Source organism: Oncorhynchus clarkii, chromosome 6 (genome assembly GCF_045791955.1).
Source record: "Oncorhynchus clarkii lewisi isolate Uvic-CL-2024 chromosome 6, UVic_Ocla_1.0, whole genome shotgun sequence".
Lineage (NCBI taxonomy): Eukaryota > Metazoa > Chordata > Actinopteri > Salmoniformes > Salmonidae > Oncorhynchus > Oncorhynchus clarkii.
The window spans coordinates 89,206,854-89,234,064 of NC_092152.1; the positions used below are offsets into that span (position 1 = coordinate 89,206,854).

General features: G+C 47.3%; 1 protein-coding gene across 1 annotated transcript in view; it reads left to right on the top strand.

Annotated features, from left to right (window-relative positions):
• LOC139412484 (leucine-rich repeat serine/threonine-protein kinase 1-like) overlaps nt 1–4,836 on the top strand; it is a 103,904-nt gene extending 99,068 nt beyond the window's left edge. Inside the window, exon 32 of the mRNA XM_071159274.1 lies at nt 3,457–4,836. Within this exon, the coding sequence (XP_071015375.1) occupies nt 3,457–3,634 (178 nt within the window). The 3' untranslated portion in view covers nt 3,635–4,836. The remainder of the gene's footprint in view (nt 1–3,456) is intronic.
• Nucleotides 4,837–27,211: the final 22,375 nt, after the last annotated feature.

A 27,211-nucleotide genomic window follows, 5' to 3' on the forward strand; every position in this document is an offset into this window, starting at 1 on the left:
TTAACCCATACCCTAACTTTAACATTAACCCTTACCTTAGCCATTTCAACTTCAATAGGGTGACGTTAGATCCCATTTAGACTAGTAGCACCAGGGACAGGTTGAGGTCTGGCCATAGGGTCGCAGGAAGACAGGAAAGGCTGTGAGAAACACACTGGAGATTCTGGGCTTGTTTCACATCCACTGTAGACTGACTGACTGATCTACAAATCATAATGACTCGTTATTTAGGATGCAAGGTGATTTGTAGATCAATCAGTCACAATTACCCACAATGCATCACATATGTAATGCTATCGAACACGGTCTCTGTATCAATTTCATCCCATTTGAAACAAACTACAACTTATAAAGGCTTTTTAGGGTATTACGAAAGTCTTCATCATTCTCTATGGCGATACCGCTAACACATGACGGTTCTGTGTGTGTGTGTGTGTGTGTGTGTGTGTGTGGTGTGGCAGGGGGGAAATATATATTTTTAAATACCTTTACCCCGTAGTGGTCTTATGCTCACCTATGTTTGTAACCATCAGTGTTGTAGATGACATGTAACCATCAGTGTTGTAGATGACATGTAACCATCAGTGTTGTAGATGGCATGTAACCATCAGTGTTGTAGATGACATGTAACCATCAGTGTTGTAGATGGCATGTAACCATCAGTGTTGTAGATGACATGTAACCATCAGTGTTGTAGATGACATGTAACCATCAGTGTTGTAGATGACATGTAACCATCAGTGTTGTAGATGACATGTAACCATCAGTGTTGTAGATGACATGTAACCATCAGTGTTGTAGATGACATGTAACCATCAGTGTTGTAGATGACATGTAACCATCAGTGTTGTAGATGACATGTAACCATCAGTGTTGTAGATGACATGTAACCATCAGTGTTGTAGATGACATGTAACCATCAGTGTTGTAGATGACATGTAACCATCAGTGTTGTAGATGATGACATGTAACCATCAGTGTTGTAGATGACATGTAACCATCAGTGTTGTAGATGACATGTAACCATCAGTGTTGTAGATGACATGTAACCATCAGTGTTGTAGATGACATGTAACCATCAGTGTTGTAGATGACATGTAACCATCAGTGTTGTAGATGACATGTAACCATCAGTGTTGTAGATGACATGTAACCATCAGTGTTGTAGATGACATGTAACCATCAGTGTTGTAGATGACATGTAACCATCAGTGTTGTAGATGGCATGTAACCATCAGTGTTGTAGATGACATGTAACCATCAGTGTTGTAGATGACATGTAACCATCAGTGTTGTAGATGACATGTAACCATCAGTGTTGTAGATGACATGTAACCATCAGTGTTGTAGATGACATGTAACCATCAGTGTTGTAGATGACATGTAACCATCAGTGTTGTAGATGGCATGTAACCATCAGTGTTGTAGATGACATGTAACCATCAGTGTTGTAGATGACATGTAACCATCAGTGTTGTAGATGACATGTAACCATCAGTGTTGTAGATGGCATGTAACCATCAGTGTTGTAGTGGCATGTAACCATCAGTGTTGTAGATGACATGTAACCATCAGTGTTGTAGATGGCATGTAACCATCATGACATGTAACCATCAGTGTTGTAGATGACATGTAACCATCAGTGTTGTAGATGGCATGTAACCATCAGTGTTGTAGATGACATGTAACCATCAGTGTTGTAGATGACATGTAACCATCAGTGTTGTAGATGACATGTAACCATCAGTGTTGTAGATGACATGTAACCATCAGTGTTGTAGATGACATGTAACCATCAGTGTTGTAGATGACATGTAACCATCAGTGTTGTAGATGACATGTAACCATCAGTGTTGTAGATGACATGTAACCATCAGTGTTGTAGATGGCATGTAACCATCAGTGTTGTAGATGACATGTAACCATCAGTGTTGTAGATGACATGTAACCATCAGTGTTGTAGATGGCATGTAACCATCAGTGTTGTAGATGACATGTAACCATCAGTGTTGTAGATGACATGTAACCATCAGTGTTGTAGATTACATGTAACCATCAGTGTTGTAGATGACATGTAACCATCAGTGTTGTAGATGACATGTAACCATCAGTGTTGTAGATGACATGTAACCATCAGTGTTGTAGATGACATGTAACCATCAGTGTTGTAGATGGCATGTAACCATCAGTGTTGTAGATGACATGTAACCATCAGTGTTGTAGATGACATGTAACCATCAGTGTTGTAGATGGCATGTAACCATCAGTGTTGTAGATGGCATGTAACCATCAGTGTTGTAGATGGCATGTAACCATCAGTGTTGTAGATGACATGTAACCATCAGTGTTGTAGATGACATGTAACCATCAGTGTTGTAGATGGCATGTAACCATCAGTGTTGTAGATGGCATGTAACCATCAGTGTTGTAGATGGCATGTAACCATCAGTGTTGTAGATGACATGTAACCATCAGTGTTGTAGATGGCATGTAACCATCAGTGTTGTAGATGACATGTAACCATCAGTGTTGTAGATGGCATGTAACCATCAGTGTTGTAGATGGCATGTAACCATCAGTGTTGTAGATGACATGTAACCATCAGTGTTGTAGATGACATGTAACCATCAGTGTTGTAGATGGCATGTAACCATCAGTGTTGTAGATGACATGTAACCATCAGTGTTGTAGATGACATGTAACCATCAGTGTTGTAGATGACATGTAACCATCAGTGTTGTAGATTGCAGTGCGTACCAGAGAGGATGATGGTAGTCTTGGTAAGCTACAACACATGAAACAACAGTGTTGTGTAACCATCAGTGTTGTAGATTGCAGCGCGTACCAGAGAGGATGATGATAGTCTTGGTAAGCTACAACACATGAAACAACAGTGGGAGGAAGATAATATGGGGGTGTGTATATGATGCATGGTTAAGCACGCAACACGGCAACAAGCTATGTTCAAGCCTTCCCTCTTCCCAGAGTGTTTGTGTCATGTCCTACATAAATCAGGAGTGGGATGATTTACCTGTTTGTGTCATTTCTGGAAAGTATGTATTAACCTGTCACTTTAAACACTGATCTAAGATTCTGAGTTAAAGTCAGGTTTTAGGGAAGGTAAGTTCATTCTAGATGTGTGCCTTAGGATTTCTACCTCCAGGTAGGAGGTGCCCTATGTAAACAGGGTGTTGTGTGTACTCCTCAGTGTACTCCTCAGTGTCCTCCTCAGTGTACTCCTCAGTAGCCTTCCAGGGAACCTCTTCTCAGTAAAGCCTGGCTACTTCTAGGAAGAATCCACACATACTCATTTCAACGTTTAACTCTCTCTTTCCCTCCTCCCTATTTCACACTTCTCTTTCTATTACTCTTCCCTCCCTCTCCCTCGCTCTTTACCCCCTCTCTCTCTCTCTTTACCCCCTCTCTCTCTCTCTTTACCCCCTCTCTCTCTCTCAGGACCCTGGAGGAGGCTGCACTGGTGGCAAAGGACACGGTTGTGTGTGGCTTTCGCAACGAAAATAGGGCCTGGTGCCTGTGTGTCTGGCGGGGCTGGGGCCCCCGTGAGCTAGAGGTCTTCTACCAGTCCTACGAGGAGCTGGGGAGGCTGGAGACCAGCATGAGGAAAAGAAGGTAGCCGTTGTACGGTGTCCCAGGCAGAGGCTAGCAGTCACAGAATCATAGAGAGAGAGAGAGAGAGAAAACACATTCACAGGCCCCCAGTGTTCAGAGCAGGGGGCCACGGAGCTCTGACATCAGAGTGACAAGGAGGGGTGAGGGAGATGTTGATACAAAAGAGAGGACAGGAGAGATTGGGATATGTTGAGAGGAGACTCAGGGATGGAGGGGGGTGCCTCATCCTGTCATAGCTTGGGCCCAAACCCCCAGGGACCAGGTCAAAACCCCCTGTGTGCCCCCAACACACCCCACACTTCCCCCTCTGGAGCATCACTAAGATGGATTGACTACCAGTTAAACCTGAGTCTGAAGATAGAAGGGACTAGGGTTGTAATTTTCCGGTAACTACCAAAATATGCCAGGTTTTCCAGAAATCCAGTTGGAAGACTCCTGAAATCAGGATTAAGCAGGAAATCCAGAATCTACCAACCAGGATTTGGGGAAAGTTACTGGAGTTCTGAAAGCATAAAACAGATGGTAGGACAAAACGGGCCGTAAAGACACGTGTCCCAGATCTACTGAACACAGAGTGTACTCACTTCACAGGACAGTGGAACGTAACACTCAACTGGGTTGTGTGTGTGTGAGATATATGAGTAAACAACACTGTAAGCAGTTCTGTTTCCTCATAAGCCATCTCCCAACAGACCAAGGACACAGCAGAAAGGACTCACCCCTGCCCTGCAGTATAGAGACTGGGACTGTCTCTAAACCAATGACACTCTCCTATACCAATCTCTCATACTAGCTCAGATAGACATTAGATGAAGGGTTTCTGCTGCTGGGCTAAACTCTGACTTGTGCATTTAACAAGTAACAAAACTATAGACAGAAGTCAGGGTTAACTATGTGTAGGAGTTTGCCCTTCGGTTTGATGCCATCAGTTTTACTTCAAGTGTTGGCGCTTGAAGTTGCCAGTACTATATTGTGTATTGAGGCTGAATCCCAAATGGCACCCTATTCCCTACATAGTGCACTATGGGCCCTGGTCAAAAGTAGTGCACTGACTAGGGTTCCATTTGGGACATTTGCTAACTTCACTGCTGTGTCAGTGAGATGGTGTTCATTTATGGTGTAATATGTTCAAATCCTCTTCAGTGTAAATATACTGTATTGTGTATATACTGTACGACCATGAATAAACTTCTTCTAATAGTAGAAGCCTGTGTTGAATGGAAGTTTATTGACCTCTTATCCAACCTGCCTGCTGTGTCTATCGAATGGGATCAACTAAATGTTGCTTGTAAGAGACTTGCCTGCATCCCCCAATCTCCTACATTTGAGTATCCTCTCCTTCTCTCCCAAGACTCTCTTTCCCCCTCTCTCTCTCCTTCTCTCCCCTTATCTCTCCTTCTCTCCCCCTCTCTCCTTCTCTCCCAAGACTCTCTTTCCCCCTCTCTCTCTCTCCTTCTCTCCCCCTATCTCTCCTTCTCCCCCCTCTTTCCTTCTCTCCCCATCTTTCTCCTCGCTCTCCTTCTCTCCCCCCTCTCTCTCCTTCTTTCCCCCCTCTCTCCCCCTCTCTTTTTCAACCCACCCTCTCCCCTCATTCGGGGAAGGAGGGAATATTCTGGGCAGATTGTGAGAAGGATACAGAGGGATAGAGGGGGCACGTTGAGAGATGGGGGGTAGGTAGGTAGGTAGGTAGGTGGGTGGGTGGACCAATATGGGGAGAGAGAGGTAGGGGGTAGGTAAGTTCTCCAACACAGCCTTGCTGTAACCTGACCGCTGATGAGGGATGAAAGGATGGAGGGAGGAATGATGGATTAATGAAGGGAGCGCTGACAGGGGTCCCACCTGGAGGGAGGAATACAGGGTGCTTGTACCATACTATGCCAGGTATTACATATACACACAGAACATTGAACCTACATAAACACACAACAGTGAACCTTTACACACACACACACAGTGTGCAACTCTGGACAACATGTATGCATAGAGTGGTAAATGCAACCTCCTAGAAAATATAATATTGTTTGAAAACCAATGAAGCATATCAGATCAGGTGTCTAACCCAGATCCAATCTCTAACGTACTGAATAAAGCTTCCCGGATCAGCAATAGGCAGTAACTGTCTTTCTGACTTCAGAGAGACCCTGGCCTGAACAGAAGCTACAGTACTGATTGAGGTTTTCTTGAATTTGCTCGCGAAACCATTTCGTAAACAAGATGACAGTCTCTGCCAAGGGTTTACTTAGCCCAAAACATGGTGGCACAGAGAAAAAACATGAATGTTGCTCTTGTCATCTAAAAACACTTGACAGTCTGTTGCCCTGATATGAATTGGTTTCACTCAAATCTCGGGGTGTCCTCCAGCAACCTCTGGGCCCTGTATACACATGGTCCATAACACATCTGGCATAGCGGCGATAATACATCCAAGAGTTTTTCTGTACAAAATTGCAACCGCTGTGGCGATTTACACAATTGTGTAAAAGGTTTTTCTGCAGGCAAACTGCACTGTATCACTAAAATATCCATTGCATCCCTTCCATTGTCAAATGTGTTCTGCAACCTCAGTGTGTATGGGGCCTCTGAGCTTAACAGTAACTTATGCTTTGCTCCAACACACCTCTGCCCCTAACAGATGAGCCCATAAGCACCTAATAGCCTACCTCTACTAAAGCAGATTTGGCCTGGATTCACTTACTCATAAAGTGCAATCTTTAGTAGCCTACAGTTTTACACAGAATAGGGTGAAGTTCCCTCTAGATGCTGATCTTGGGTCAGTTTTGCATTTTCCCCACTAATTGGTTAAGATTAGGACTGAGGGGGAGGAAGCTGATCCTAGATCTGTCCCTAGGGAAAACTTTACGACAGAGCCTTTTACACAGTACTTTACTAGTATTTTAACCTGGGTTAAGGGCTTACAGTGGCTTGCGAAAGTATTCACCCCCCTTGGCATTTTTCCTTTTTTGTTGCCTTACAACCTGGAATTAAAATGTATTTTTGGGGGGGTTGCATTTGATTTACACAACATGCCTACCACTTTGAAGTTGCAAAATATTTTTTTATTGTGAAATAAGACAAAAAAACAGAACTTGAGCGTGCATAACTATTCACCACCCCCCCCCCCCCCCCCCCCCAAGTCAACACTTTGTAGAGCCACCTTACAGCTGCAAGTCTCTTGGGGTATGTCTCTATTAGCTTGGCACATCTAGTCACTGGGATTTTTGCCCATTCTTCAAGGCAAACTGCTCCAGCTTATTCAAGTTGGATGGGTTCCGCTGGTGTACAGATCAAATCAAATGTATTTATATAGCCCTTCTTACATCAGCTGACATCTCAAAGTGCTGTACAGAAACCCAGGCTAAAACCCCGAACAGAAAGCAATGCAGGTGTAGAAGCACGGTGGCTAGGAAAAACTCCCTAGAAAGGCCAAAAGCAGCAATCTTTAAGTCATACCACAGCTCTCAGTTGGATTGAGGTCTGGGCTTTGACTAGGCCATTCCAAGACATTTTAATGTTTCCCCTTAAACCACTCGAGTGTTGCTTTAGCAGTATGCTTAGGGTCATTGTCCTGCTGGAAGGTGAACCTCCGTCCCAGTCTCAAATCTCTGGAAGACTGAAACAGGTTTCCCTCAAGAATATCCCTGTATTTAGTGCCATCCATCAATTCTGACCAGTTTCCCAGTCCCTGCCGATGAAAAACATCCCTACAGCATGATGTTGCCACCACCATTCTTCACTGTGGGGTGTTCTCGGGGTGATGACAGGTGTTGGGTTTGCGCCAGACATAGCGTTTTCCTTGATAGCCAAAAAGCTCAATATTAGTCTCATCTGATCCGAGTACCTTCTTCCATATATTTGGGGAGTGTCCCACATGCCTTTTTGCAAACACCAGACGTGTTTGCTTATTTCTTTCTTTGAACAATGGCTTTTTTCTGGCCACTCTTCCGTAAAGCCCAGCTCTGTGGGGTGTACGGCTTAAAGTGGTCCTCAGGACAGATACTCCAATCTCCGCTGTGGAGCTTTGCAGCTCCTTCAGGGTTATCTTTGGTATTTTTGTTACCTCTCTGCTGAATGCCCTCCTTGCCTGGTCCGTGAGGTTTGGTGGGCGTCCCTCTCTTGGCATGTTTGTTGTGGTGCCATATTCTTTCAATTTTTCAATAATGGATTTAATGGTGCTCCATGGGATGTTCAAAGTTTCGGATATTGTTTTTATAACCCAACCCTGATCTGTACTTCTCCACCACTTTGTCCCTGACCTGTTTGGAGAGCTCCTTGGTCTTCATGGTGCCACTTGCTTGGTGGTTCCCCTTGCTTGGTGGTGTTGCAGACTCTGGGGCCTTTCAGAACAGGTGTATATATACTGAGAATATGTGACAGATCATGTGACACTTAGATTGCACACAGGTGGACTTTATTTAACTAAATATGTGACTTCTGAAGGTAATTGGTTGCACCAGGTCTTATTTAGGGGCTTCATAGTAAAGGAGTGAATATGCACCACTTTTCCATTTTTTTTACTTTTCTGAAACAAGTCATTTTTTTCATTTCACTTCACCAATTTGGACTATTTTGCGTATGTTCATTATGAAATCCAAATAAAAATCTATTTAAATTACAGGTTGTAAATGCAACAAAATAGGAAAAACGCCACGGGGGATGAATACTTTTGCAAGGCACTGTATGTTAAGGATAACAACAACCGAAGTAACAGGCTAAGGGGAAATCCCCTGGCCTGCATAACGTTACACCCCTGCCACAAGCTGTTTCAATGGGAAAGATTGGCACCATCTAATTACATGAAATGTTGGGAACCCTTCAACATTAATCAGTTAATCAGGTAGTCAGACAGAAGAGGGCAGTGTAGAATCCTATACTGATGTAATCTGCAGTCAGTCAAACAGCTCTACTTCTGAATGAAATACACATGGGTCGTGTTCATTAGGGCACAGCAAAACGTTTCAAAATACATTGCAAGGGAAAATCAAAATGAGGGTTTTGTTATTGGACAAGTTCAGGTAACACCTCCATTTCACTCTGTTTCTGAGTGTTTTTTTCTGTTTCTTCCGGATCAGTTTAGCCTTTTCAGATCACAAGGAATAAGACTGGGAGAACCTGATCCTAGATCAGCACTCCTGCTCTGAGACACTTTAGGGCCAATTCTGACCTAAGTTAAGGATCTGCCCCTTTTTTCACTTTTTCGCCTAAAATGACATACCCAAATCTAACTGCCATTAGGTCAGGCCCTGAAGCAAGGTTATGCATATTCACTGTGAAGTTTGTGGAAATGTGAAAGGAATGTAGGAGAATATAACACAATAGATCTGGTAATAGAAAATACCAAGAAAAAAACAACCGTTCTTTTGTATTGTTTTTGTACCATCTTTGAAATGCAAAATAAAGGCCATAATGTATTATTCCAGCCAAGGTGCAGTTTAGAATTTGGCCACTATGTGGCAGCAGTGTGTGAAAAGTTTTAGACTGATCCAATGAACTATTGCATTTCTGTTCAAAATATTTTGTCAAGACTAAACAAATGTGGCTAATTTGTTTATTAATAACTTTTCATGTTCAAAATTGTGCACTCTCCTCAAACAATAGCATGGTATTCTTTCACTGTACTAGCTACAGTAAATTGGACAATGCAGTTAGATTAACAAGAATTTAAGCTTTCTGCCAATATCAGAAGTTTTAACTAAATAAGGTTAAATAAAACAAGGTTAAATAAAGTAAGGTTAAATAAGGTTAAATAAAGTAAGGTTAAATAAAGTAAAGTTAAATAAAATAAGGTTAACTAAATACGGTTAACTAAAGTAGGGTTAAATTAAAAATATATAAACTATAGAATACCGCTGGTTTTAACACATGGAAACAGAATTCACAAAGGGAAGTCAAAGTGAATTCACAAAGTGAAGACATGTAAAAAATGAGTTTCTTTAAGGAGGAATTGATGGGATTTTACACCTCATTGTACTCTGTGTGAGTTTCAGTAATGCCTCGTCTCCAAAGGACTTTCTCCATGAGAGAGAGAAACGGTTTGAATAAAAGGTAAGGGTAGAGAGAGGAGGAGATAGAGAAAAGAAGAGAGACAGACAGGGTTAAAGGGAAAGAGAAAAGGAGAGAGAACAAAAGAGACAGACAAAGAAAGACAAGAGTGAGAGGAGAGAGAGAGAAGGGGAGGGAGAAAGTTGAATGATGGTACAAGTAGCGTGGACAGGATGGAAATGGAACACTTATGCCTGGTGAATGGATGTGAGGATTTTAAGGCTCTTCAAGACTCTCCAGGGGCCCTAGTTGATTCCAGGGCTCTGGGGTAACGGGATAGACTAGAGGTGAGAGAAGGGAGCGGGGGGGAAGGGTAGGAGAGGTGAGAGAAGGGAGCGGGGGGGAAGGGTAGGAGAGGCAGGGAAGAGAGAAAAAGAGAGGGGGGTAGGAGAGGGAGGGGAAAGGCAAAGAGGGGAAAGAGAGGGAGAGAAGGAGGTAGCGAGAGAGAGATAAAGGGAGGGAAGAGAGAAAGAGGTAGAGAAAGAGAGAGAAAATGAATGAGAGAGGGGCGAAGGAGAAGAGTATCCAGGGTCATGGTGGATTGGAGAGGGGTGTAATTGTTAGCTGTTGAGAGGACCATAAGGAGGGGAGCCTGTGGGTTCAGTCCAGGCCACTCCGCTTCTTCAGGGCTCCTGTGTGTGTGTGTGTGTGTGTGTGTGTGTGTGTGTGTGTTTCTTCACTCTTACTTTCTCCCCGAGTGTGTTTGCCTCTCCTGCTTGGGTCAATGAGTGTGTGTGTAGTATGTGAGTATGCCTATTTTAGGCTCTGTGTGTGTGTGTATGTGTGTGCTTGTGTGTGTGACTTTCTTCACAACTTTCCCTCCGTTTGTATCAATGAATGAGTGTATGCCTCCTCCTTCCCGTGTGTGTGTCTCTCTCTAACTCCCTGAGCTTGGCTCAGTCTCTGCTGGCTCATTATACAGAAGGTCTTGGACCGTAAGACTGGATCCTACTGTAACCCCTTCCCCTCCCTCCCTTTCTCTCTCTCATCCCTGTTCTCTGCCTCCCTCCCTTTCATCTCTGCTCTCTCCCTTCCTCCTATCCCTGCCTACTTGTCTCTCTCTCCCACCCATGGTCCTCATTCTCTCCCTCCCTAAATCCTTCCCTCTAACCGTAGTCCTCATTCTCTCTTCCACCTCTGTCTTCCTCCTCCTTTGTGTTCTCCCCCTCCCTCTGCTTCTATCTATCCCTCCCTCTCTCTGGTCTGGTCTTGGGTCCTCTCTCCCTGCAGGCTGCGTCCCAGAGAGCTGGCAACCACCTGGACGTTATTAACCACTAACCAGTCCTCAAGCTGTGTGTGTGTGTGTGTGTGTGTGTGTGTGTGTGTGTGTGTGTGTGTGTGTGTGTGTGTGTGTGTGTGTGTGTGTGTGTGTGTGTGTGTGTGTGTGTGTGTGTGTGTGTGTGTGTGTGTGTGTGTGTGTGTGTGTGTGTGTGTGTGTGTGTGTGTGTGTGAGAGAGAGAGAGAGAGATTCTTTCCCAGCCTTTTCTTGTCCCTTCAGCCTGACTACCATTTCCAAGCTGGACCTTCCAGTCAGCTCTGTGTGGATTCACTAACCTCCATAATGGCAGTGGTTTCAAATGGAGAAGAACTGATCCAAACCCAGAAATATCTCATTTAGGTTCTTCATTAAAAAAAATGGAACAATTTTGCGTGCCACTCCAGTCAGCCCTTTGCTACACACACACACACACAGGAAATCAACACTGCCAAACCTTCAACTCCACAACTATACCACTGACTGAACCATTTACAACATGCTGCCGGCTCCACACAGTAGAGACACAGGGTACTAAAGGACTTCTCCATCGCTGAACGCATAGCAGCCCTTCTGAGTTCATTGGGAATGTATATGAAGGTATTCTCACATTTTGTGTGTGTGCAAGGTGCCTTCCAAGTGAGAGGAAGTAACACCTACGTGTCAAGTCATATCAATTCCCTCCTGTAATTTTGGATGTAAATACTTGTAGGATACTCTAGGAGAGATGCAGCTATTTAGGTCCATGTCTCAATCCTTCCCTTGTCTTGAAGTACGATAAAGTTGACATTAAACACTGATCTATGTTTAGATTTGTGTTTTTTCCTTCTAATAGATGAGGTTAGGATTCTGAGAGGGTGATCTGATCCTAGATCTGTACCTAAGGGAAGCTTCATCCCATGACCAAGTCTCCTCAGCCTGTTAAGATATAAGCTGAATTCCAAATTGACCACTAACCCTTTCTCCAAAGGCTCTTTCTCTAGATCTTAACCTTACTTTAGTTAACCATACTTTATTTAACCTTCTTTAGTTAACCATACTTTAGTTAACCTTATTTAGTTAACCTCCTGTACAGTAGTTGGTGGTAAAGACCAACTTTAGGATCCATACATGTGATTGACAGCTCTCTGTGAATTCCAGTCCTCTACAAGATGAGCCCCCATGTATAACAGCAGAGAGCGCAACACTTATTCCACATTTCCTCTGACTGGGGAGAAAGAAGACCAGCTGAAGTATACTTTCAGATTTCACGCATATGATGACAGTAACATGCAATAATGTAGAGCATAATCCTTGCTTTTATGAGACTTGGCATGTCAGCCCTCTCGCTTCTTCCTTTTCTTCTCTCTCTCTCATTGCTTTTCTCTTCTCTCTCTCTCATTCCTTTTCTACTTCGCCTTCGCTCTCTCTCTCGTTGCTTTTCTCTTCTCTCTCTTGTTGCTTTTCTCTTCTCTCTCTCTCGTTCCTTTTCAACTTCGCCTTCGCTCTCTCTCTCGTTGCTTTTCTCTTCTCTCTCTCTCGTTGCTTTTCTCCTCTCTCTCTCATTCCTTTTCTCCTTCGCTCTCTCTCTCGCTCGCTCTCGTTACTTTTCTCCTCTCTCTCTCGTTCCCTTTCTCCTTCTCTCTCTCTCTCTCATTGCTTTTGTCCTCTCTCTCTCTCTCTCTCATTGCTTTTCTCCTTCTCTCACTCTCTCTGTATGACTGTTTATGTGAGTTTATCCCTCCTACCTTACTAAAGTCAGATCTCAAGGTGAGACACACAGATGAATAACCCAACTCATCCCCAACCCACTGAATGGATCTCCTGTCCTCATGGTCAGTAGAGATAGGGTAGTATCAACGCATCTTACACAGTGAACTGAAGTCTGTGGTTCAGGGGTTGAATCCCTGCCTTCCATCCACTAGGTTGTGGGCTCAGATCTTACCTCTGGTGCTTTCTGTATGTTTCCACAATTCTCAACGTGAACCATACAAAGAGAAGTGTGTGAAATATGAAGAAGTTAGTGGGTTTGTGGTTAAGTCCCTGCCTTCCTCCACTAGGTTGTGAGTGTGATCCTCATTTGTTGTACGTTACTGGAAATGTCTATTACCCTGTAACTCACCCTGGGGACACTAGGGTGAGTTACATTGGGGACACTAGGTTGAGTCACATTGGGGACACTAGGTTGAGTCACATTGGGGACAGTAGGGTAAGAGAGAGCTTGATGCTCTGTGGCTCAGGTGTAAGGATCTCAACCTATAAGTACAAGGTCGCCTGTTCAAACCCAGTTGCAGCTCTGGATCATGTACTCCGCTGCAGAGTGTAGCAAGGCCCCTGGGAGGGGATGAGTGGCTACCACAAGGCCCCTGGGAGAGGATGAGTGGCTACCATAAGGCCCCTGGGAGGGGATGAGTGGCTACCATAAGGCCCCTGGGAGAGGATGAGTGGCTACCACAAGGCCCCTGGGAGGGGATGAGTGGCTACCTCTAGGGTGAGTTACATTGGGGACACTAGGGTGAGTTACATTGGGGACACTAGGTTGAGTCACATTGGGGACAGTAGGGTAAGAGAGAGCTTGATGCTCTGTGGCTCAGGTGTAAGGATCTCAACCTATAAGTACAAGGTCGCCTGTTCAAACCCAGTTGCAGCTCTGGATCATGTACTCCGCTGCAGAGTGTAGCAAGGCCCCTGGGAGGGGATGAGTGGCTACCGCAAGGCCCCTGGGAGAGGATGAGTGGCTACCACAAGGCCCCTGGGAGGGGATGAGTGGCTACCACAAGGCCCCTGGGAGGGGATGAGTGGCTACCATAAGGCCCCTGGGAGAGGATGAGTGGCTACCATAAGGCCCCTGGGAGGGGATGAGTGGCTACCGCAAGGCCCCTGGGAGGGGATGAGTGGCTACCTCTAGGGTGAGTTACATTGGGGACACTAGGGTGAGTTACATTTGGGACACTAGGGTGAGTTACATTGGGGACACTAGGGTGAGTTATATTGGGGACACTAGGGTGAGTTACATTTGGGACACTAGGGTGAGTTACATTGGGGACATGGGAAGACGGGCCGGAATTCAATGCCAGAGTAACTAAAAGCTCTCTCTCTCATGCACACACGCACGCACACACAAACACTTGTGGTTTTTGTGAAGCAGGCAGGCAATCAGCAACGTCCTGGGGAGGCTTTGCTCCTGACTAAGCCAAATCTCCCAGAGAGCGAGAGAGAGAGACATTAAACAGCATGCAGCTCTGAGGAACAACAGAGGCATTGTCCCAACCAGCAGAGGAACATTAGGGTGTTATGTTAGAACCTCCTCTATTCTCCTGTTCCGATCCCCCACTTTCACACCGCTGTGCCAGTCCCTCTGACAGGACTGCTGGAGTGGGTGTGCGTGTTTTTTGTGTACATTTGTGTGTATATTTGTGCGTGTGTGTGTTTTTTTCCACAGAATGACTGATCAGTCATGGTAGTCCCTCTGCCTGGCTGTGTGTGTCATGGTAGTCCCTCTGACTGGCTGTGTGTGTCATGGTAGTCCCTCTGCCTGGCTGTGTGTGTCATGGTAGTCCCTCTGCCTGGCTGTGTGTGTCATGGTAGTCCCTCTGCCTGGCTGTGTGTGTCATGGTAGTCCCTCTGCCTTACACCACAGTTACATGGTTATAGTGCTGCACATATTGGTTTGTTTGGAAAACGAGGCAAGCATTCAATATTACCATGATTAAAGCAATCTGTTTTGAAGGAGCTTTGTTCTGTTCAAGCATTGAAAAGTCATTGTTTTCTGATCGCATTTGAGTAGAAGAGATTCAAGTTTCCTTCAAGGAAGAATTAGTAGTTTGCTGAGAGGTTTCATAATCAGGTATGTAGGATCATAATATAATATGAACTTGAAATATCAACACATCTCCTCTCCTGTCCTCTCCTGTCCTGTCCTGTCCTCTCCTCTCCTCTCCTCTCCTCTCCTCTCCCTCTTATTGTATAAAGGGGTCCTTCCTTCTCTTCCTTAAAGTAACTGTCTCCTGTGAAAATCTCACTTTTCATATTCTGTTAACTCATACCTAAATAATGTTTTTGAAAGCTTGCTGTTTTCTCATAGAGGATGTCATCATCCTGAGGAGAATGAGCTGGCCAATCAGCGTTCTACTCGTCGTTATACACCCACGCCATTCTCACATACTTAATTACAATTTTTTTGAAGGAAATCTATTTAACTTATATTGTAATTAAATCTAGGTCACATTTCATTGAAATCTGGAAATCCTGAACAGTTACTTTAACAATGTGATAAATGCTGTCAGATACTGTAAACATCTCAGCTGTCGCAAGTTAGCAACATCCCCAGATGTTGTCATCTGTCATAGGCTTCGTCCCCAGTTCTTGAGGATATGTGTGTGTTTGTCTGTGTTTGTCTGCAGTGTAGCTTATGTTGGAAGTCTGTGTGTGCCAAAGCTTAGCCTATTGTGTGTGTGTGTGTGTGTGTGTGTGTGTGCGCGTGCGCGCGTGCGTGCCCTAGCCCATGTCCTCACTCCACAGCTCAATGAATACAAGAACGCCTGGTTCCTAAAGGAGCATTGGTCCCATGTGGCCTACAGATGACAGGGACGGAACATGGACATAGGGTTGATTGCACCAACACTAAGGAACCCAAAGAGGGATTGGGGAATGTTTAGCTTTAACTCAGGCCCAATTGGCTCTTTGCTTTAACATTGGAGACTAAATATTGATATTTTGTCAACAGTCTAAGCCAACCCTGCCTGTTTAGCCCTATAGTTGACATGTTAACAGTCTAAGCCAACCCTGTCTGTTTCGCCCTATAGTTGACATGTTAACAGTCTAAGCCAACCCTGTCAGTTTCGCCCTATAGTTGACATGTTAACAGTCTAAGCCAACCCTGTCAGTTTCGCCCTATAGTTGACATGTTAACAGTCTAAGCCAACCCTGTCTGTTTCGCCCTATAGTTGACATGTTAACAGTCTAAGCCAACCCTGCCTGTTTCGCCCTATAGTTGACACGTTAAGAGTCTAAGCCAACCCTGTCAGTTTCGCCCTATAGTTGACACATTAAGAGTCTAAGCCAACCCTGTCAGTTTCACCCTATAGTTGACATGTTAAGAGTCTAAGCCAACCCTGTCTGTATAGCCCTATAGTTGACATGTTGTCAACAGTCTAAGCCAACCCTGTCTGTTTAGCGCTATAGTTGACATGTTAACAGTCTAAGCCAACCCTGTCAGTTTCGCCCTATAGTTGACATGTCAACAGTCTAAGCCAACCCTGTCTGTTTCACCCTATAGTTTACATGTTAACAGTCTAAACCAACCCTGTCTGTTTCGCCCTATAGTTGACATGTTGTCAACAGTCTAAGCCAACCCTGTCAGTTTCGCCCTATAGTTGACATGTTGTCAACAGTCTAAGCCAACCCTGTCTGTTTCGCCCTATAGTTGACATGTTAAGAGTCTAAGCCAACCCTGTCTGTTTAGCCCTATAGTTGACATGTTAACAGTCTAAGCCAACCCTGTCTGTTTCGCCCTATAGTTGACATGTTAAGAGTCTAAGCCAACCCTGTCTGTTTCGCCCTATAGTTGCGCACACGTCAGTTTTGTAGCTAAACAACCAACCCGTCTATGGCTGGGACCTTTTATGTTTGATAGTTTAAGCTTTAGGATAGCTCTGTTGGCTTCATGATTTAGGATAGCTCTGTTGACTTCATGCTTTAGGATAGCTCTGTTGGCTTCATGCTTTAGGATAGCTCTGTTGGCTTCATGATTTAGGATAGCTTTGTTGGCTTCATGCTTTAGGATAGCTCTGTTGGCTTCATGCTTTAGGATAGCTCTGTTGGCTTCATGATTTAGGATAGCTCTGTTGGCTTCATGATTTAGGATAGCTCTGTTGGCTTCATGATTTAGGATAGCTCTGTTGGCTTCATGCTTTAGGATAACTCTGTTGGCTTCATGCTTTAGGATAACTCTGTTGGCTTCATGCTTTAGGCTAGCTCTGTTGGCTTCATGCTGTTGGCCTCATGATTTAGGCTAGCTCTGGTGGCTTCATGCTTTAGGCTAGCTCTGGTGGTTTCATGATTTAGGATAGCTCTGTTGGCTTCATGCTTTAGGATAGCTCTGTTGGCTTTATGCTTTAGGATAGCTCTGTTGGCTTTATGCTAGCTCTGGTGGCTTCATGCTTTAGGATAGCTCTGTTGGCTTTAGGCTAGCTGTGTTGGCTTTATGCTTTAGGCTAGCTCTGGTGGCTTTATGCTTTAGGCTAGCTCTGTTGGCTTTATGCTTTGGCTAGCTCTGGTGGCTTTATGCTTTAGGCTAGCTCTGTTGGCTTCATGATTTAGGCTAGCTCTGTTGGCTTCATGATTTAGGCTAGCTCTGGTGGCTTCATGATTTAGGATTTCAGACAGAAGATATGCTATATTACCTGTAAACAATACAAGGCAATGTTTCACTCTGTCATTTAGATTAGTTATTGTGGAGTAATTACAACATTGCTGATCCATCCTCAGCGTTATCCTATCTTCGCCATTAAATGCCTTAGAAGTTTCCTTCCTCTCCGGCAACTGAGTTAGGAAGGATGCCTGTATTTTTGTAGTGACTAGTTGTATTGATGCACCATCCAAAGAGTAATTAAAAACTTCACCATGCTCAAAGGGATATTCAATGTCTGTTTTTAATTGTTTTTTTTACCCGTCTACCAATAGGTGCCCTTCTTTGTGAGGCATTGGAAAACCTCCCTGGTCTTTGTGGCTGAATCTGTGTTTGACTGTGGGACCTTACAATTATTTATATGTGTAGGGTACAAGGGGTGTGCATTCCTTTTATGTATACCCCTTTTATGCTTATCAGTAGGTAACTGACAAATTGGGAGGGTCGGGGAGGTTTTCATTTCAAATTTGGGAGTCGTTAAACAATATTAGTGTTAATTAATTTACCTGCAAAAAAGCAGAGAACCATTCACCCAGACCCGATACCTGTATTTTGGTTACAGGGTCTGTGAAAATGCAGAAATCATGATTAGGTCTTTAGGTGGATTTTAATTGACTGTTTTTTTTTATTTTTTATTTTTTTACCCCCAACCCCTTTCAGATATACCACAGACCTGGTGTAAAACGATCAGGCATGGTACATTTGAGGGATGTTGGTATGTGTATGAAAGGGATATGAGTTTAGTCTGAAACTTATACAGCTCTGAAAGAGCCAGGGTTTAATTAGCTTTTCTCAATAAAAGCCTCGTTGTTTGCATTGCGCTCCTATCTCCTGTGCCTTTACCTTTGAGTCATTGCCTATGCCTGATACCCAGACAGTGTTAAACCCCATGACCTGTCACGGGCACCTTATTCCCTATATAGGGCACATTTAAACCACAGCCCTATTGTAGTGGTGCACTAAGGGCATAGGGTGTCATTTGGAATACAACTTAAGGCACCTTTGCCATTTCAACAATAGCCCCCAAACACATCCAGATCCTTGCAGGAAGCCATTCAAAATTGTTTTCAGTTCATCTCGCCCTGAGGGAACGGCAGAGACGGCCATTACTGCCCTAATCAAAACCAGATGTAGCCAGGCCAGAAAGAACCGAACCAACAAACGGGTGGGGAGGAAGATTGAATTGGAACCCTTCTGAGATGGAGCGATTCCAACGAAACGTTTCATCTGCCCAGAGGATAAATATTGCACAACAATCCATCCCCCTTGTTGACGGGTTGTTTTTTGTTTTCTTCTTTTGTGCAGAAACAGTTGATCACAATCAGAGACATGGTAGAGAGGGGGAGGTGTGCTGGCAGAAACAGTTGATCACAGTCAGAGACATGGTAGAGAGGGGGAGGTGTGCTGGCAGAAACAGTTGATCACAGTCAGAGACATGGTAGAGAGGGGGAGGTGTGCTGGCAGAAACAGTTGATCACAGTCAGAGACATGGTAGAGAGGGGGAGGTGTGCTGGCAGAAACAGTTGATCACAGTCAGAGACATGGTAGAGAGGGGGAGGTGTGCTGGCAGAAACAGTTGATCACAGTCAGAGACATGGTAGAGAGGGGGAGGTGTGCTGGCAGAAACAGTTGATCACAGTCAGAGACATGGCAGAGAGGGGGAGGTGTGCTGGCAGAAACAGTTGATAACAGTCAGAGACATGGTAGAGAGGGGGAGGTGTGCTGGCAGAAACAGTTGATCACAGTCAGAGACATGGCAGAGAGGGGGAGGTGTGCTGGCAGAAACAGTTGATCACAGTCAGAGACATGGCAGAGAGGGGGAGGTGTGCTGGCAGAAACAGTTGATCACAGTCAGAGACATGGCAGAGAGGGGGAGGTGTGCTGGCAGAAACAGTTGATCACAGTCAGAGACATGGCAGAGAGGGGGAGGTGTGCTGGCAGAAACAGTTGATCACAGTCAGAGACATGGCAGAGAGGGGGAGGTGTGCTGGCAGAAATAGTTGATCACAGTCAGAGACATGGCAGAGAGGGGGAGGTGTGCTGGCAGAAACAGTTGATCACAGTCAGAGACATGGCATAGAGGGGGAGGTGTGCTGGCAGAAACAGTTGATCACAGTCAGAGACATGGCAGAGAGGGGGAGGTGTGCTGGCAGAAACAGTTGATCACAGTCAGAGACATGGCAGAGAGGGGGAGGTGTGCTGGCAGAAACAGTTGATCACAGTCAGAGACATGGCAGAGAGGGGGAGGTGTGCTGGCAGAAACAGTTGATCACAGTCAGAGACATGGCAGAGAGGGGGAGGTGTGCTGGCAGAAACAGTTGATAACAGTCAGAGACATGGCAGAGAGGGGGAGGTGTGCTGGCAGAAACAGTTGATAACAGTCAGATACATGGCAGAGAGGGGGAGGTGTGCTGGCAGAAACAGTTGATCACAGTCAGAGACATGGCAGAGAGGGGGAGGTGTGCTGGCAGAAACAGTTGATCACAGTCAGAGACATGGTAGAGAGGGGGAGGTGTGCTGGCAGAAACAGTTGATCACAGTCAGAGACATGGCAGAGAGGGGGAGGTGTGCTGGCAGAAACAGTTGATCACAGTCAGAGACATGGCATAGAGGGGGAGGTGTGCTGGCAGAAACAGTTGATAACAGTCAGAGACATGGCAGAGAGGGGGAGGTGTGCTGGCAGAAACAGTTGATCACAGTCAGAGACATGGCAGAGAGGGGAGGTGTGCTGGCAGAAACAGTTGATAACAGTCAGAGACATGGCAGAGAGGGGGAGGTGTGCTGGCAGAAACAGTTGATCACAGTCAGAGACATGGCAGAGAGGGGGAGGTGTGCTGGCAGAAACAGTTGATCACAGTCAGATACATGGCAGAGAGGGGGAGGTGTGCTGGCAGAAACAGTTGATCACAGTCAGAGACATGGCATAGAGGGGGAGGTGTGCTGGCAGAAACAGTTGATCACAGTCAGAGACATGGCAGAGAGGGGGAGGTGTGCTGGCAGAAACAGTTGATCACAGTCAGAGACATGGCAGAGAGGGGGAGGTGTGCTGGCAGAAACAGTTGATCACAGTCAGAGACATGGCAGAGAGGGGGAGGTGTGCTGGCAGAAACAGTTGATCACAGTCAGAGACATGGCAGAGAGGGGGAGGTGTGCTGGCAGAAACAGTTGATCACAGTCAGAGACATGGCATAGAGGGGGAGGTGTGCTGGCAGAAACAGTTGATCACAGTCAGAGACATGGCAGAGAGGGGGCGGTGTGCTGGCAGAAACAGTTGATCACAGTCAGAGACATGGCAGAGAGGGGGAGGTGTGCTGGCAGAAACAGTTGATAACAGTCAGAGACATGGCAGAGAGGGGGAGGTGTGCTGGCAGAAACAGTTGATAACAGTCAGATACATGGCAGAGAGGGGGAGGTGTGCTGGCAGAAACAGTTGATCACAGTCAGAGACATGGCAGAGAGGGGGAGGTGTGCTGGCAGAAACAGTTGATCACAGTCAGAGACATGGCAGAGAGGGGGAGGTGTGCTGGCAGAAACAGTTGATAACAGTCAGATACATGGCAGAGAGGGGGAGGTGTGCTGGCAGAAACAGTTGATCACAGTCAGAGACATGGCATAGAGGGGGAGGTGTGCTGGCAGAAACAGTTGATCACAGTCAGAGACATGGCAGAGAGGGGGAGGTGTGCTGGCAGAAACAGTTGATCACAGTCAGAGACATGGCAGAGAGGGGGAGGTGTGCTGGCAGAAACAGTTGATCACAGTCAGAGACATGGCAGAGAGGGGGAGGTGTGCTGGCAGAAACAGTTGATAACAGTCAGAGACATGGCAGAGAGGGGGAGGTGTGCTGGCAGAAACAGTTGATCACAGTCAGAGACATGGCATAGAGGGGGAGGTGTGCTGGCAGAAACAGTTGATCACAGTCAGAGACATGGCAGAGAGGGGGAGGTGTGCTGGCAGAAACAGTTGATCACAGTCAGAGACATGGCAGAGAGGGGGAGGTGTGCTGGCAGAAACAGTTGATAACAGTCAGAGACATGGCAGAGAGGGGGAGGTGTGCTGGCAGAAACAGTTGATAACAGTCAGATACATGGCAGAGAGGGGGAGGTGTGCTGGCAGAAACAGTTGATCACAGTCAGAGACATGGCAGAGAGGGGGAGGTGTGCTGGCAGAAACAGTTGATCACAGTCAGAGACATGGCAGAGAGGGGGAGGTGTGCTGGCAGAAACAGTTGATAACAGTCAGATACATGGCAGAGAGGGGGAGGTGTGCTGGCAGAAACAGTTGATCACAGTCAGAGACATGGCAGAGAGGGGGAGGTGTGCTGGCAGAAACAGTTGATCACAGTCAGAGACATGGCAGAGAGGGGGAGGTGTGCTGGCAGAAACAGTTGATCACAGTCAGAGACATGGCAGAGAGGGGGAGGTGTGCTGGCAGAAACAGTTGATCACAGTCAGAGACATGGCAGAGAGGGGGAGGTGTGCTGGCAGAAACAGTTGATAACAGTCAGAGACATGGCAGAGAGGGGGAGGTGTGCTGGCAGAAACAGTTGATCACAGTCAGAGACATGGCAGAGAGGGGGAGGTGTGCTGGCAGAAACAGTTGATCACAGTCAGAGACATGGCAGAGAGGGGGAGGTGTGCTGGCAGAAACAGTTGATCACAGTCAGAGACATGGCAGAGAGGGGGAGGTGTGCTGGCAGAAACAGTTGATCACAGTCAGAGACATGGCAGAGAGGGGGAGGTGTGCTGGCAGAAACAGTTGATCACAGTCAGAGACATGGCAGAGAGGGGGAGGTGTGCTGGCAGAAACAGTTGATCACAGTCAGAGACATGGCAGAGAGGGGGAGGTGTGCTGGCAGAAACAGTTGATCACAGTCAGAGACATGGCAGAGAGGGGGAGGTGTGCTGGCAGAAACAGTTGATAACAGTCAGAGACATGGCAGAGAGGGGGAGGTGTGCTGGCAGAAACAGTTGATCACAGTCAGAGACATGGCAGAGAGGGGGAGGTGTGCTGGCAGAAACAGTTGATAACAGTCAGAGACATGGCAGAGAGGGGGAGGTGTGCTGGCAGAAACAGTTGATCACAGTCAGAGACATGGCAGAGAGGGGGAGGTGTGCTGGCAGAAACAGTTGATCACAGTCAGAGACATGGCAGAGAGGGGGAGGTGTGCTGGCAGAAACAGTTGATCACAGTCAGAGACATGGCAGAGAGGGGGAGGTGTGCTGGCAGAAACAGTTGATCACAGTCAGAGACATGGCAGAGAGGGGGAGGTGTGCTGGCAGAAACAGTTGATCACAGTCAGAGACATGGCAGAGAGGGGGAGGTGTGCTGGCAGAAACAGTTGATCACAGTCAGAGACATGGCAGAGAGGGGGAGGTGTGCTGGCAGAAACAGTTGATCACAGTCAGAGACATGGCAGAGAGGGGGAGGTGTGCTGGCAGAAACAGTTGATCACAGTCAGAGACATGGTCAGATACATGGCAGAGGGGGAGGTGTGCTGGCAGAAACAGTTGATCACAGTCAGAGACATGGCAGAGAGGGGGAGGTGTGCTGGCAGAAACAGTTGATCACAGTCAGAGACATGGCAGAGAGGGGGAGGTGTGCTGGCAGAAACAGTTGATCACAGTCAGAGACATGGCAGAGAGGGGGAGGTGTGCTGGCAGAAACAGTTGATAACAGTCAGAGACATGGCAGAGAGGGGGAGGTGTGCTGGCAGAAACAGTTGATCACAGTCAGAGACATGGCAGAGAGGGGGAGGTGTGCTGGCAGAAACAGTTGATACACAGTCAGAGACATGGCAGAGAGGGGGAGGTGTGCTGGCAGAAACAGTTGATCACAGTCAGAGACATGGCAGAGAGGGGGAGGTGTGCTGGCAGAAACAGTTGATCACAGTCAGAGACATGGCAGAGAGGGGGAGGTGTGCTGGCAGAAACAGTTGATCACAGTCAGAGACATGGCATAGAGGGGGAGGTGTGCTGGCAGAAACAGTTGATCACAGTCAGAGACATGGCAGAGAGGGGGAGGTGTGCTGGCAGAAACAGTTGATCACAGTCAGAGACATGGCAGAGAGGGGGAGGTGTGCTGGCAGAAACAGTTGATCACAGTCAGAGACATGGCAGAGAGGGGGAGGTGTGCTGGCAGAAACAGTTGATCACAGTCAGAGACATGGCAGAGAGGGGGAGGTGTGCTGGCAGAAACAGTTGATCACAGTCAGAGACATGGCAGAGAGGGGGAGGTGTGCTGGCAGAAACAGTTGATCACAGTCAGAGACATGGCAGAGAGGGGGAGGTGTGCTGGCAGAAACAGTTGATCACAGTCAGAGACATGGCAGAGAGGGGGAGGTGTGCTGGCAGAAACAGTTGATCACAGTCAGAGACATGGCAGAGAGGGGGAGGTGTGCTGGCAGAAACAGTTGATCACAGTCAGAGACATGGCAGAGAGGGGGAGGTGTGCTGGCAGAAACAGTTGATCACAGTCAGAGACATGGCAGAGAGGGGGAGGTGTGCTGGCAGAAACAGTTGATCACAGTCAGAGACATGGCAGAGAGGGGGAGGTGTGCTGGCAGAAACAGTTGATCACAGTCAGAGACATGGCAGAGAGGGGGAGGTGTGCTGGCAGAAACAGTTGATCACAGTCAGAGACATGGCAGAGAGGGGGAGGTGTGCTGGCAGAAACAGTTGATCACAGTCAGAGACATGGCAGAGAGGGGGAGGTGTGCTGGCAGAAATAGTTGATCACAGTCAGAGACATGGCAGAGAGGGGGAGGTGTGCTGGCAGAAACAGTTGATCACAGTCAGAGACATGGCAGAGAGGGGGAGGTGTGCTGGCAGAAACAGTTGATCACAGTCAGAGACATGGCAGAGAGGGGGAGGTGTGCTGGCAGAAACAGTTGATCACAGTCAGAGACATGGCAGAGAGGGGGAGGTGTGCTGGCAGAAACAGTTGATCACAGTCAGAGACATGGCAGAGAGGTGGGGGAGGTGTGCTGGCAGAAACAGTTGATCACAGTCAGAGACATGGCAGAGAGGGGGAGGTGTGCTGGCAGAAACAGTTGATCACAGTCAGAGACATGGCAGAGAGGGGGAGGTGTGCTGGCAGAAACAGTTGATCACAGTCAGAGACATGGCAGAGAGGGGGAGGTGTGCTGGCAGAAACAGTTGATCACAGTCAGAGACATGGCAGAGAGGGGGAGGTGTGCTGGCAGAAACAGTTGATCACAGTCAGAGACATGGCAGAGAGGGGGAGGTGTGCTGGCAGAAACAGTTGATCACAGTCAGAGACATGGCAGAGAGGGGGAGGTGTGCTGGCAGAAACAGTTGATCACAGTCAGAGACATGGCAGAGAGGGGGAGGTGTGCTGGCAGAAACAGTTGATCACAGTCAGAGACATGGCAGAGAGGGGGAGGTGTGCTGGCAGAAACAGTTGATCACAGTCAGAGACATGGCAGAGAGGGGGAGGTGTGCTGGCAGAAACAGTTGATCACAGTCAGAGACATGGCAGAGAGGGGGAGGTGTGCTGGCAGAAACAGTTGATCACAGTCAGAGACATGGCAGAGAGGGGGAGGTGTGCTGGCAGAAACAGTTGATCACAGTCAGATACATGGCAGAGAGGGGGAGGTGTGCTGGCAGAAACAGTTGATCACAGTCAGAGACATGGCAGAGAGGGGGAGGTGTGCTGGCAGAAACAGTTGATCACAGTCAGATACATGGCAGAGAGGGGGAGGTGTGCTGGCAGAAACAGTTGATCACAGTCAGAGACATGGCAGAGAGGGGGAGGTGTGCTGGCAGAAACAGTTGATCACAGTCAGAGACATGGCAGAGAGGGGGAGGTGTGCTGGCAGAAACAGTTGATCACAGTCAGAGACATGGCAGAGAGGGGGAGGTGTGCTGGCAGAAACAGTTGATCACAGTCAGAGACATGGCAGAGAGGGGGAGGTGTGCTGGCAGAAACAGTTGATAACAGTCAGAGACATGGCAGAGAGGGGGAGGTGTGCTGGCAGAAACAGTTGATCACAGTCAGAGACATGGCAGAGAGGGGGAGGTGTGCTGGCAGAAACAGTTGATCACAGTCAGAGACATGGCAGAGAGGGGGAGGTGTGCTGGCAGAAACAGTTGATCACAGTCAGATGGCAGAAACATGGCAGAGAGGGGGAGGTGTGCTGGCAGAAACAGTTGATCACAGTCAGAGACATGGCAGAGAGGGGGAGGTGTGCTGGCAGAAACAGTTGATCACAGTCAGAGACATGGCAGAGAGGGGGAGGTGTGCTGGCAGAAACAGTTGATCACAGTCAGATCACATGGACATGGCAGAGAGGGGGAGGTGTGCTGGCAGAAACAGTTGATCACAGTCAGAGACATGGCAGAGAGGGGGAGGTGTGCTGGCAGAAACAGTTGATCACAGTCAGAGACATGGCAGAGAGGGGGAGGTGTGCTGGCAGAAACAGTTGATCACAGTCAGAGACATGGCAGAGAGGGGGAGGTGTGCTGGCAGAAACAGTTGATCACAGTCAGAGACATGGCAGAGAGGGGGAGGTGTGCTGGCAGAAACAGTTGATCACAGTCAGATACATGGCAGAGAGGGGGAGGTGTGCTGGCAGAAACAGTTGATCACAGTCAGAGACATGGCAGAGAGGGGGAGGTGTGCTGGCAGAAACAGTTGATCACAGTCAGAGACATGGCAGAGAGGGGGAGGTGTGCTGGCAGAAACAGTTGATCACAGTCAGAGACATGGCAGAGAGGGGGAGGTGTGCTGGCAGAAACAGTTGATCACAGTCAGAGACATGGCAGAGAGGGGGAGGTGTGCTGGCAGAAACAGTTGATCACAGTCAGAGACATGGCAGAGAGGGGGAGGTGTGCTGGCAGAAACAGTTGATCACAGTCAGAGACATGGCAGAGAGGGGGAGGTGTGCTGGCAGAAACAGTTGATCACAGTCAGAGACATGGCAGAGAGGGGGAGGTGTGCTGGCAGAAACAGTTGATCACAGTCAGAGACATGGTAGAGAGGGGGAGGTGTGCTGGCAGAAACAGTTGATCACAGTCAGAGACATGGCAGAGAGGGGGAGGTGTGCTGGCAGAAACAGTTGATCACAGTCAGAGACATGGCAGAGAGGGGGAGGTGTGCTGGCAGAAACAGTTGATCACAGTCAGAGACATGGCAGAGAGGGGGAGGTGTGCTGGCAGAAACAGTTGATCACAGTCAGAGACATGGCAGTCAGAGGGGGAGGTGTGCTGGCAGAAACAGTTGATCACAGTCAGAGACATGGCAGAGAGGGGGAGGTGTGCTGGCAGAAACAGTTGATCACAGTCAGAGACATGGCAGAGAGGGGGAGGTGTGCTGGCAGAAATAGTTGATCACAGTCAGAGACATGGCAGAGAGGGGGAGGTGTGCTGGCAGAAACAGTTGATCACAGTCAGAGACATGGCATGGCAGAGAGGGGGAGGTGTGCTGGCAGAAACAGTTGATCACAGTCAGAGACATGGCAGAGAGGGGGAGGTGTGCTGGCAGAAACAGTTGATCACAGTCAGAGACATGGCAGAGAGGGGGAGGTGTGCTGGCAGAAACAGTTGATCACAGTCAGAGACATGGCAGAGAGGGGGAGGTGTGCTGGCAGAAACAGTTGATCACAGTCAGAGACATGGCAGAGAGGGGGAGGTGTGCTGGCAGAAACAGTTGATCACAGTCAGAGACATGGCAGAGAGGGGGAGGTGTGCTGGCAGAAATAGTTGATCACAGTCAGAGACATGGCAGAGAGGGGGAGGTGTGCTGGCAGAAACAGTTGATCACAGTCAGAGACATGGCATAGAGGGGGAGGTGTGCTGGCAGAAACAGTTGATCACAGTCAGAGACATGGCAGAGAGGGGGAGGTGTGCTGGCAGAAACAGTTGATCACAGTCAGAGACATG